General features: G+C 34.5%; 1 protein-coding gene across 13 annotated transcripts in view; it reads left to right on the top strand.

The window, feature by feature from the left end:
* Window positions 1-13,495, top strand: part of Erc1 (ELKS/RAB6-interacting/CAST family member 1) — a 451,367-nt gene that overhangs the window by 216,114 nt on the left and 221,758 nt on the right. For 9 of the 13 annotated variants that reach the window (XM_013520186.1, XM_013520190.1, XM_013520191.1 and 6 more), the window contains one exon: window positions 12,907-13,038. The exons of the other annotated variants lie outside the window; for them this stretch is intronic. In XM_013520186.1, the coding sequence (XP_013375640.1) occupies window positions 12,907-13,038 (132 nt within the window). The remainder of the gene's footprint in view (window positions 1-12,906; window positions 13,039-13,495) is intronic. 13 annotated transcript variants of the gene reach the window in all.

A 13,495-nucleotide genomic window follows, 5' to 3' on the forward strand; every position in this document is an offset into this window, starting at 1 on the left:
GGGCAGCACTGGGAATCAAACACAGGACCTCAAGCTTGCCAGTCAGTGCTGCTGAGCTATATCCCCGGCCCAAAGATTGCAGTTTTTAATTAATACAGTAGAAAAATTAATCTATAACAAATAAGCTTGCTTGTACCCTTCCAAGTATTCTTCTAAACTTAAATGTTTTTATCATTGTAATGATAATAACATAAATATACTACTTTGTATCTTGCCTTTTAAAAACTTAATGTCAAACATTTCCATAAATTATGTGTTTTCATAATGCTTGTAGTTATTTTCAGTTTAATCCAAAGATCTTTAGCTTTATACAGTAATTTATCTTTTGCTGAACATTTTTTTATTTCCAATGTTTACTGAACAAATTTGTACGGACAACTTCTATTGAATTAGATGATTTTCTTTGGGCTTTCCACACAGCAGACTTAGGGTCAAAGTACATAAAAGGTAACTCTTCCCAAATTTGTATCCACAAAGACTGAGATAATATGTAATGCTCCCAGCAGTTTTGTAGGCATTCTATTTTCCCCATAGCCACTTTTTTTTTTATTTGAGCCACTTTGATTCTAGTTAATTTTGTATTCATTTTATACACATGTAATAGTATCAAGTTGTTTTGCTTTATTTCTTTAATGAAACTGCGTTTTTCTCATATGATTTATTGTCTGAAATATCTTACGAGATTTTAGTTATATTCATGACCTACTGTATCCTGTAGATCTCTATCTAGTACCTAGTTTGATGTTATACATTGAGTAATGAAATCTGACACATATTTGACCCTTTCAGTCATTTTTAAAAAATAGACTTACTACTTTATATTGTATAAACCTTTTGTTAAAAATGTTCTCATGTGTTAAAAAAATGTTCCCTACCCAGACACAGGAGGTCTTAAGGAATTTGTCTCATTAGTTTTCAAACAGAGGAGCAACATTATCATTATATTACAGATGAATACATTATAGTCCATTTACTAATACTTTTTCCTTCTTTGCATGGTTTGGAGTTGCAATTAAGTTTCTCCTGTCCATAATGCATCAAAAATCTATAATTAACTTGAGTATTTATAAATCTGTAAATAACGTGGATATTTTGGGTAGGTCCATGTAATATTTAACCTTCAGTGTCTGATTTATTTTTCTTAGCATTATGACCTCAAAGTCCATATTGTTTTGGTTTTAATCCAATTCTTTACACGTGTTGTTTTGCACTATGTTTACAAAGTTGGTGAGACATTTCCATCTTTATCTCAAAACCTTTCCTAGATTAATTTATCAGTTTTTCAATAATCTTTGAAATATTCTTTGGGACTCTTTAATTTGTTAAATTATTCTAATATGAAGAATGTTATCTGTAGTAGTTTATTGTAGTTACCACCAGGATATAACTTTCTTTTTCTTTTTATTTATATCTACATTTATTATGCATCACATAAAAAACAAATGATTGACAAGAAAAATATTTCCTAAAAATTTTCATACCAGATCACATCCAGGTTATTTATAAATTTTTGATGGATTATAGACAGGAGAAACTTAACTGCAAGTCCAAACCACTCAAAGAAGGAAAAAGTATTAGTAAATGGACTATAATGCATTCACCTGTAATATAATGATAATGTTGCTCTTCTGTTTGAAAACTAATGAGACAAATTCCTTACAAAGCTCCTGTCTCAAAAGTTTGTGAGGATTATTGAGATAATGTATGCAAAAGCACCTGTAACAGTAAATATTAGCAGGAGTGAAGTATAAGTAGTATTATAACTAGGGAGTCATCAAAGACTATAGGAGGATGTGAAAAATTTTGCCTCTAGGGACTTCATTTAGAACAACAAGGGTCGGATGTGGTGGTATTTAATGTACCACAAGGTTAGCAATAATTAGTATCACAGCTACATAGGAATCTTTACATATATTTAGTTTTTCCTCTTAAGGCAAAATTTAGATTCCTTTAACAGGTTTATAGGGTATAATTGTATTGACAAGAATTACAGGATATCTTTAGAACTCTTACAAATTTAGGAGCAGTGTTAATGACCACACATAGACTTATTACCTAATATAGTGCACCTCATTTATACAATTAGAAAATACTTATTTAATCAAAGCCAATAGGTAGTAGATCAAGCTTTAAATGGCAAGACCAAACTTACAGAGATGCCAAAATATTTGACCACTTTAATTTTTAGGTATATATTGTATAAAAGAGAGCACTTGTTACATTGCATGTGCTATACTTACATAGTACAGTACATAATGCCATATAAACTTAACTGTGATGCTTAGACCCACAGCATCTTTTTATTCTTATGTACAATCTAGTGCCAGATAGATAGGTTGAGTCATAAACTACAATGGTAGCTGTTCATTTAAAGTATTATAACTCAATTATTCAAAACATCCTACAGACCAACACCTTTAATCCTTAAAAGAATTTTTTAGTAACCAAAAGCCTAACAATGCAAGGCACAAGAAACTTAGTAAAATATAGAACCTTTGCTTTTTAATCTAGTTTTGTAAATTTATCCCAGAGCATCCTAATCAGAAATCCTTATTGTTTCAGACATAGAAAGCTTAACCTTTTAGTTATGGCTAGCTGAACTATATCTGAACAATTGCTTTAGATGATTCAAGAGAATTCAGTCATAACATTTAACACTTTAAGCTATACATATTATCTTTAACCAAGGGAAAACTCTTAAGTTATTGTAGACAACAATAAACATTTATAAAACTAATCTTTCTATATTACTTTAATCAGCTAACAAGCTGGATGGAGACATGTTACCAATTTATTATTATTATTATTGTTGTTGTTATTTTTGGTACCAGGAAATAAAACTCAGGACCTTGTACTTGCCAGGCAGGTGCTGTGCTGCTGAGCTATATCCCCAGCCCGAGTAACAACTTTAAAAACATGTTTATTCTTACCTTGTTAATTCACTGCTAACCCTGTGAACAAAGGTATTTGGGGGTCTATCAGGAGTGCCTATTTATCTGTATATCAAGTAAAACAGAACATATATCTGAAAATGACACAAACATATACAACAGCCCAATCACATATATGCTCTCAAACTCTAAAGCCTGTGTATGAGAGAGAAAGGAAAAAAAGGAAACCATTGGGAAACTATGCTTCAAACCAGAGGGTTTGGGAGAAAACTGTGCTATGCAATTTCACCAGGGTAAATTTCACCAGGCTGGGTCTGAGGGTCCCTGAGGCTAAAATAAGGACTTTAACACACCCTTTTAAAATAGGTTTGCAGCTGGGTGTGGTGGTGCACACATGTTACCCCAGAACTTGGGAGGCGGAGGCAGGAGGATCACTGTGTGTTCAGGGTCATGCTGCACTTAATAGAGAACCTATCTCAAACCAAACAAACAAACAAAACATAACATATGCTTGCAAATTCACTGACTCCCATGATGGAAAAAGAATTTTCAGGATCCATCAGTAACAGGGGCATGAGAAGGATATATTAGGATGCACTTATGAGCAGAGTGGGGGTGCTCAGAGAAATGAGGCACCATTACTACTATTTCGGTACTGGGGACAGTGCATGATAAGTACATATTCTCCCACTGAGCTGTGCCTTCCACCCTTATTTTAAGTAAAAGATTGTGTTTCTGAATTTTTACATTTATTTTGAAAATATGTTCTTGTTCTTTTTAGAAGCATTACACATCAGAGATTTGTAATATCCTATAATTTAGTAAACCTCATGTTTTTGCCCATGCTTCTTATACCCAGCTACCAGAGTTTTCACGATGGGAACCTAGTCAACCTATGGGATATTTGTGTAGATGCATCATTTTATGTGTTTATTTTCCTACTTCCTTAATAAAATATTTCTGTTTTTGTTTTGACTTCAGTTTTTTTTAAATTGAGGTCATAACAGCTATACTCTTAATGGTAGCTAGGTTTTTGAGGGGTTTTAAAGGGAAATGGGAAGACTTAAAAGTTTAACCCAAAGCATTTGCTTAAAAATAAATTCTGTTCCTGTGTTAGGCTTTCTTTTTCTAACACTGACTTCATCTGTCCATCTGACTTCAATTATTTTTCCCGACTAAGCATCTGAGATGTTGGAAAATGAGTTCTGACATGAATGATTTAATGAAATCTATGTGTGTGTGTATGCTTGAGAGATGGGTAAGAGGGAAACAGGGTAAGCAGTGAGGTTGAGATAAAAAAGAATTACTGTCTCTTTACATTAAGGACCATGAATAGCAGTTAGCATGATCATTTTTTCAGAACACATTGAATTCTATCTGATAAGTAGAATCAGTTTCTGAAGGAAACAGCTCTTCAGAGTACTCAAGCCAGGTGTGGTGGCGCATGCTTGTAATCCCAGCACTTGGAGGCTGAGGAAGTAGGATTGCCATGGGTTTAAGGCCAGCCTGAGCTACAGAGTGAGGTCAAAACCAGCCTGAATTACAAAGTGAGACCCTGTCTCAAAAACAAAAGAAAGAAAAACAAGTAAAAAAAATTGTACTTAAGTAAATGACCCGTTACCATGTTGGAGGCAGAATTGGGAAGGGTAGGAGAGAATGTGGGAGGCTATTTTACCTTGAGTAATCTATGTGAAATATGAATTGACCTATTTGCTGCTGAAAAAGGCAAAAGCTTAAGGATATCTATCATTATCAAGTCATTTCTATGTCATATTATCATTCCTTTTTTATTATGAAAGAGGTGTCTGAACAGAACAACAAATTAATTTTTAATGGCTTTTTCTTCTTGTTTTTACCTTGCCCTTGCTTTCCTTATTGAATGTTTGACTTGGGAGAAAAGCACAGGGGCTAAAGTCACACAGCTGCAGTGAAACAGAGCTTGATGTTGGCAGAGCTGACGTCAAGAAGCAAAGATCACAAGGATGAATTCATGGGTGTATCATGGGAGTTCTTGTTACTTCACTATAGTGAAGTTATAGTTACTCTGTCACAGCTTTTGCCTTAATCTTCCTTGAATATGGGCATCTTTTTATTTGAATAGGTGATGAGTTTGTTGGTAGTTTCTTATTTTCTCTCCTTCTACCAGATTTCCAAAATTAGTCACACAAATCTCCTTCTTTGAGCCTAGTACTCTGTAAGTGAGGTGTTCTTGTTTCATCTTACCTAATAAGTGTGGTTGGCAAAAGTTGATTTATGTTCCTAAACTTAGATGGAGATGTATCTCAGAGGTAGAGCTCATGCTTAGTATGCTTGGGACCCTGGGTTTGATGCTTAACAGTTAAAAAAAAAAGTCTTAAAGAGTGAAATGAAAAATAATAATAAATATGGCCTGACTCAACAAAGTTACCTAGTCTAATGGTTGTGTTTTGATGAATGCAAACATAATAATAATTGAAGTAAAACTCCAGAGCTCTCATTTTTTTGTTGTTGCTTTCATTTTAGGTAGTAGGAACTATTGAAAATAGTAAAGCATGTTCGTGTACTGTCTCCAGACTGTTACTGAGTGTGTTGTCTGTGGTACACAGTACATGTTTAGATTTTGGGTTCCCTGAATTGGTTAAACAGAATAAGGCTGGGCGTGGTGGTGCATACTTATAATCCCAGCACTCAGGAGGCTGAGGCATGAGTTGTACTCTCCCTGTGAGTTCAAGACCAGCCTGAAATGCATAATGAAACCCTGTCACAAAAAGACAATTAAAAATTTTTTTAAATTAAAAAAAACATAAAACCAAAATAAAACATCCAAATAGGGCAGCTGAATAAATTTAAACCTTTCCTATTTAGTCTTATTCCCACAGGCTGCTGATTTAATACTTCTAAACAGTGAATACTATAAAACTGGCTAACTCCTATCAGTTTCCATAACTGATTTCTTTGTAATTTTATTTTATTTTATTTATTTATTTTTTTTTTGTTTTTCTCCGGTACCGGGAACCGAACTCATGACCTTGAGCTTGCCAGGCAGGCGCTTTTGCCGCTGAGCTAAATCCCCAGCCCCTGTAATTTTATTTTTAATTGACAAAATATTGTATATATTTATGAAGTATAATTAATATATATGTATACATGTACATACATAGACATACCTATACATGTACATATATAAAGTCTTAGGCTAATTAGCATACCCATCAGTTCATGTTTTTATTTGAGTTGAAAACATTTAAAATCTATGTCTTTAGCAATTTTGAAAATACATAGTATGTAATTTTATTTATTTGTTTGTTTGTTTGTTTGAGACAGGGTCTTATTATGTATTCTAGGCTGGCCTTCAACTCACTTCATAGCCCAGGCTGGCTTTGAACTCGCAACCATCCTCCCACCTCAGCCTCTGGGGACTAGGATTACAGGTGTGAACCACCGTGCCTGGTTTATCATATGTAATTTTAAATTATACTATTTTAGACAAAATTTTTTTTACTTAAAGAGTAAAATCAGTTACAATAAAACTATGTAATCAGTGCTTAACGAATAGGGGTCTAATAATGGTTTTTATACAGTGAGACCAACAAGACTAAGTATTTCATTCTCCTCTTAAAGGAATGGGTTGCTTCTTAAAGTAATCAGATGTGAGAATTTTTTTTCACATGTCCTATGATTAAACTTAATAGACCTCCATTGTGTATCTCTTTCAGTGAACTTTGGTAATTGTCAGATCATTTTTTTATTCTTGGTACTAAACTATTAATGAAGGGAGTTGAACATACTATTTCTACCATAATTTCAAGAAAGCATCTATCATTACAACTCAAATCAAATTGTTAAGTTTTATTCTCAATAATTTCTGACAGACACTTCTTTAAATTATAGTAATCATTGTTAAGGATACATTGTCTTTAACCCTTGGTATTCATACCTTTGGGAAAAACTGTCCCGTACTGTATAGGCTTGGTTTGTATTAACAATGGAGGAAAACAGAAGTGATGCTTTATGAATAATAAAGGTAGGTCATAAGAGGTTGATGCTTCTTTCTCTCTCAGAGCACTTGCTCGCACTGAAGCCAGTCTCCCATGTTATAATGAAACTTAAGCAGTCTTGTCTCGGAGATAAACAGAGGTCCCCTGAGGTCAGTAGCTGTGAAAATTGAAGGTAGAGGACTGAAGTTCATTTGACCTCTTAACTACAACCCCGTGAAAGACCCTGGAACTAGAAGTGCTCAGTTAACACATTCACAACAGGGCCATAATTTGTCTCACCCCAGATTTGCATTTAATTCGTTTGTCTTACTGCAAGGTGGTTCTGATTTGAATTTGATCGTCTGATGTTATATAGATAACTTGTGTATACTTTTTTTTGTTAAAATAAGATGCTGAAACAAAAAGCCATTGTTACTTCACAACTAATTATTAACTCCAGTATAAATTTTTCTTATTTCTTTGTTGTTCCTTGATGGGGTTCATTTACAGACTTTTCATTAATTTTATTAGAAAAAAGACTGATGGGAAGATGGGCGTGGTGGTGTATGCCTGTAATCTCAGCACTTGGGAGGCTGAGGCAGGAGGATCATTGCGAGCTTGAGACAGGCCTGGACTACAAAGTGAGCTCAAGGCCAGCCTGAACTGCATAGCAAGACCCTGTCTCACAAAGACCAAAAAAAAAAACCAAAAAAACAACCTGATGGAACAGATTAGATCTGTTTGTACCACCAGTGATATAAGCCACCAAATGAAACAGTCATGGGGCTGGGGATTTAGCTCAGCGGCAAAAGCGCCTGCCTGGCAAGCTCAAGGTCATGAGTTCGGTTCCCGGTACTGGAGAAAAACCAAAAAAAAAAAAAAAAGAAACAGTCATGAATGTACTACTGGTGGCTTAAGCTGGCAGGAACATTTGAATTCTTTCAAACAGAAACTATCTGGGATAGTAAATCCTTACTGTTGTCCTAAGCTGCTAAATTTTGAAGCAGTTTTTTGTGTAACAGCAAATACTTACCACGGGTGTGTAGTAGCCTCCATATTAAAATGATCTGCAATAGCTTGAACACCCACACCCCCCACCAAGTTGACAGCTTGGTTTTCTCTACTGGAAGAAGAATAAATACTATTTGAAATTTTGTTGTTAATATTATCAGTGTGATAATTATCAGAGCCAATTGGAGATTTTGGTGGTGTTTGTTATAAGGACTATTGCCACGTAATTCATATTTGTCTGTTAATAGTTTGTAAGCTAGGAAATGAGTTACACACTGAAGTAACTCTTGAGGTATTATATATACCCTTTTATAGAAACATTACAGATGTAAATCTCTTCTAGTTAATAGTGTTCTGTATTAAAAATATGTGAGCCCCCCTGTATAATTTTGAATTTTCTAATTTCTCATTAAAAACTAGAAGAAAGCTGGGTGTGGTGGTGCACACCTGCAATTCTAAGCATTTGGGAAGCTGAGGCAGGAGGATCACTGGGAGTTCAAGACCACAGGCTACATAGTGAGTTTAAGGCCATCCTGAACTATATAACCAGACCCTGTCTCCCAAAGGCAAAAAAGGAAAAACTAAAAGAAAAAGATGACATCAATTTAATAATATATTTTATTTACTCTGATGTAAAATATCATGTTAATATAACATCAGTATGAGAATTTTAATGAAAGATTTTTTATTTTTTGAAGACCATCTTAAAAATGTAGTGTATATTTATTGCACATCTCAATTTGTATTAACCACATTTTAAATTCCTAGAGGTATTTTGTTTATAGTGGTCACCACACTAGATGGTAGAAATATGGATAGAACATCCCCAGTCTGAAAATTCAAAATCTAAAACGCTCCAGTATCTGAAACTTTCTCAGTGCAAATGTGGTGCTACAAGTGGAAAATTCCACACCTGCCCTCCTGTGAGTAGTCACAGTTAAATAGACACACTTGTAGAAAATTACCGAAGGCTGTGTGTTTAAATTACAGTAGATGTGAAGCATTGGTGAATTTTGTGCTAAAACCAATCCCCAAGATAGTTTGTTATGTATGTGCAAAAATTCAAAAACAGATCTAAAACACTTCAGGTCCCAAGTATGTCAGATAAAGGATAGTCACCCTGTAGTATATTTAGCTGAAGAAGACTCAATTGTAAACTAGTTAAGCAGCAAATTAAGAATTATATAAACAACAAGAATAAAAAGAACATATATATATATACACAACAGAAATGATCTTCTCAAACTGAAGTGTGGTATATCTTAACTTTAATCCCCTGCTGCATTTAGGTTCAGTAGGTGAACCTTCCAATTTTCAGATGCTTCAGATTCTTCAAACCTGAGGAATAGCCTAGACATAGCAGAGAATAGGGATCTCAAAGGTTATATAGTACGTATTGGGAGCTCAGGCTATATCAGTGTAATCACTGTCCCGATTTGAGACACCAAGGAATGCCTGGAAGGCACTTCAGTAGATACTCTTATGTCCCCCTGCACAGACCTGTTAATAGGAGTATATGATCTTTGTTGTAGTTCATCTTTTTTTAAAGACTGAGACTTTATCAACCAACATTTTATTGGCTCACACATTCAAGAAGCTGGTGATAACTATCACTTCAACTCTGAGACAGCAGAAGATTCTATATTGTCTCTTTTTGAAAATGTTCTTATTTTGAGTATCCCATGGTTATCAGCAGTCTTGGAAGAAGTTTTTCATATTTCTGTCCTGCTTATGCTATTTTTGCCATGAAGAAATGCATAGGACTTTTAAATAAGTTGAAAAGCATGATGACTAGTAACTTACTACTTGATGACTTGTAACTTATAACTTGTTCTCTTTGGTTTCCTTTGCTGCTTAGCATGGTCTGAAGATGTATTTGCCCAGGTACTTTTCTCTTTCCACAGGAAGTAGTTAACCTATGTTTAGAGTTTTTAGAGTCTAAGCAATTTCATTCTTAACTATTTCCAGAACTTCTTTATGATCTTACTTATAGTGCATATTCGTTAATGTTTTCAACTTGCTTTTCATTATCAGAACAATATTTGTCTTCTAACAGTGAAATAATACTACAAACTTATAATAATAGCCAGGTCTCTCATTTTTGTCTAGCTCTGATTCCTGTTTCTCTGAGATAGGCACTTTCACCTCTTTTGGTGTTTTTTTATTTTTTTTTCTGTTTTTTGTTTTCGAATTTTACAAACCACATTCTTACATTTTTCTCTTATTGGTGTTACCTTTGGATTTACAATGGGTGGTATTGAATTGGCATTTTTGTACATACCTTACCTCCCCCTTTCTATCCTTCCAGTATATTTTCTCATAGTTGACATCATTGTGTCCAAGGCACATAATATATTGTGATTGGCATTGTAAGTTTTCCTGGTGTACTGTAGTTTTTTGTCAGTTTTCCCCGTGTTTGCTTAAGAGAGGGGTAAGTTATATTTGTTATTTTCATTATCTTTCTAATACCCTCCATACATAATGCAGTGGGTCAAGTCAGGGTAACTGGTATCCATCAATGCAAACATTTATAATTCCTTTGTGTTAGGCACATTCAAAATCTCCTCTACTAGCCATTTTGAAATATTTAATTGTCAAGTGTAGTTACCCTACAGTGCTATAGAACATTATACATTTTTTATCCTGTCCACCTATTCCCATAAACTATCCTCTTTAAATCCCTCTTTTCCTCAACCTTTCCAGTGTCTCATAATCATTCTGTTACCCAATTCTATTAGAGAACTGTTTAGGTTCCATGTAGCAGTGAGTAGAAATGAAAACATCTGACAGTCTTTCTTGCCTGGCTTATTTCACTTAACCTCATGCCCTCTATGTTTGTCTATGTTACAAATGACAGTCGTATTCCATTTGTATGTGTATTTGGTCCACTTTGCTTATGGCTCTGTGGTAGTCTGATTGTATCTGTATATAACCGGTTTTCTTTGTCCATTCATCTGTTGATAGACACTGAGGTAAGTCTATATCTTGGCTCTTGCCATAGTGGTATAATAAATAGGATAGGGTAGATGTCTCTTCAACATACTGATTTCCTTTGCTTTGGATCTATATCCCAGTAGTGGGGTAACCAGTTATCTCTTTGGGCTCCTGTCCTGAGGACCCTGAAGGATGAAATCCATGGATAGTGGGGAATGAGCCAAGTATAGCTCACAAGAACAAAGAAAAGCTGTCTCTAGCCAAGAGGGGCTCCAACAGAGAATGCAGAGGAAGCACCCAAGTTCAGGAGTTTATATACAGCCCTTCCTGGACTACTGAGCTCTTTTGGTAGGTGCGTGAAAGTGAGTCAATAAAGCAGTGCAGTTAGTCCTTTTAGTCAGGCTTCTGACTCAGGAGGAGCAGACTTCCCCTGTTCCCTAGCTTCCAACAGCATACTGTCCTTTAGTGAGCCTTTCTGTCATGTTCCACTTTTCCCGGGGCTTATCTTGGTCTACTTATATCTCTATCCTAGCTGTCTATTATTTGTCTATTTCCTGGTCTCAGTGGGATAGTAGAATCATATGTTGTTTCTATATTTCACTTGTTGATAAGCCTCCATAGTGTTTTCCATAATGGCTAAACTAATTTATGTTCCCTACGAATAATGTATGAGAGATCCCCCTTCTCTGCATCCTCATGAACATATGTTTTATTTTGTCTTTTTTGGTAATAGCCAATTTTATCTTATTGTGGTTTTGAATTCAATTCATCTGATGATTAATGATGCTGAGTTTTTTTTCATATGCATGTTGATCATTTATATGTTTTCAGAAATGTCTGTATAGGTATTTTGCTTATTTTAAAATTCAGTTATTTGTTTTCTTGGTATTGAGTTAATTTCTTTTATGTATTTTTAGATATTAACCTTTATTAGATGTATAAAATGCAAATTTTCTCACATTCGGTAGATTGTCTCTTCATTCCTGTAATTGTTTGCTATACTGTACAGAAAGTTTTTAGCTGGATATGGTCCTGTTTATCTATTTTTGCATTTATTGCCTATGCTTTTGAGTTTTTATCAAGTAACTTTTTGCCCAGTGCAATGTTACGAAGCTTTCCTTCTCAGCTTTCTTCCAGTAGTTTCATAATTTTGAGTCTTACATTTAATTCTTTAATACATTTGAAATTCATGGCTGATAGAGATGAATGCCTATTTTCTCTCTTCTGCATATGAATGTCCAGGCAATCCTTGTTCTTTTGTTTCATATTTTCATAAAAGACAACACTTCATCCTCAATCCTCTGGTTCTATAAGAATTTAAAGAGGAAGTGCTTATAATAAACTGAAGACTCTTGTTCTCCAGGCTACATGAATTCTTCTTGTTTTTATTTTAAAATTTCAACTATCATACATGATCTTAAAGTCCTGTGTAATGTTGTCTTTCTGATAAATCTCACCTCTAAAAGTTACATTTTAAATTTGTATACCACATCAGAGCTAGCAAAAATTGCTTGACTAAAATACTCACTCTCAACCAATCTCTTATATTCAGTTGATTACATCCGTCTCATACAATATTGAGAAAACTTTACTTTCATGAAATGTTAAGAAACATTCTCTTATTTTTAAATAAGTTATCCCAGTAATTGTCCATGTGAAGAATGTGATCTGAAAGGTCAGGCTATTTACTTAACTTTTCTATGTGTAACATTCCTAGGAAAGACAGTGTTTTGGTATTCAGTCTAAGAGTTTCATCAAAGCTGGCTTTCGCTCAGTCTAGAGAATAATTCTACAACAGTTTTGTATTTTTATATAACCAACCCCTTGTTGTCTATGCTAACACAAGTAGTTTTATTCTCTCTGTTGCAGAGAGCCCATCCTATCATGTCTGTCTTGCTTAACTAACTCATCTCATTGCTCTTAATAGACTTATTCAACCTTGTCTAGTTCTTTTCTTCCTTTGTTCTATTCTTTCCTTTGTGAAGATAACTTTCTGCCCTCTTTTGCTTGGAAAAGGAAGAACTTTTAATAAGCAAACAGCCTTTTCTTGATAAATAGGCTCATCTTGGGTTAACTGATTAATCTACTTCACCTAGTCTTCCATCGTTTTCCAGGACAGTCTCCGTAAGAAGGATGACAGGATTGAAGAACTGGAAGAAGCACTGAGAGAAAGTGTGCAGATAACTGCAGAGCGAGAAATGGTGCTGGCACAAGAGGAATCAGCCAGGACCAGTGCTGAGAAACAGGTCTGCAATTTTATACAGTTACTAGCAATGCTGCTAGTTAAACAGAAGGTAAAAACCAACCAATAGAGTTTAGGTTGATTGTTCTATACTTATAGGGTTTCAGAAACACTTCATTAAGTGTAAGTATTTGAACTTAAATAAAAAATATAGCTGTGCAAAAACTTACTCATGTTAATGCAGAGGTCTCTGCATTAATAGTTCAAAGCTGATTTCATTTATATGTACATGGTATAAGTTAATATATCAGGTAAGATAAAATGGAACTTGTCTGTTTGCTGCAAGACTGTGCATAACCCTGGCTTTTGAGTTGACTGAGGAAATACATTTCTGACTCGGTATTAATTTCAAATAACAAATAGGTTATTATATAACCTGCTGTGTTCACAAGAGCAATGAAGGTTATAACAAGCTAAACATTAATAGCAAATATGAAGGATGTAGATATTGTGGCATTCCA

Source organism: Chinchilla lanigera, unplaced genomic scaffold (assembly GCF_000276665.1).
Source record: "Chinchilla lanigera isolate Chin_1 unplaced genomic scaffold, ChiLan1.0 scaffold00053, whole genome shotgun sequence".
Lineage (NCBI taxonomy): Eukaryota > Metazoa > Chordata > Mammalia > Rodentia > Chinchillidae > Chinchilla > Chinchilla lanigera.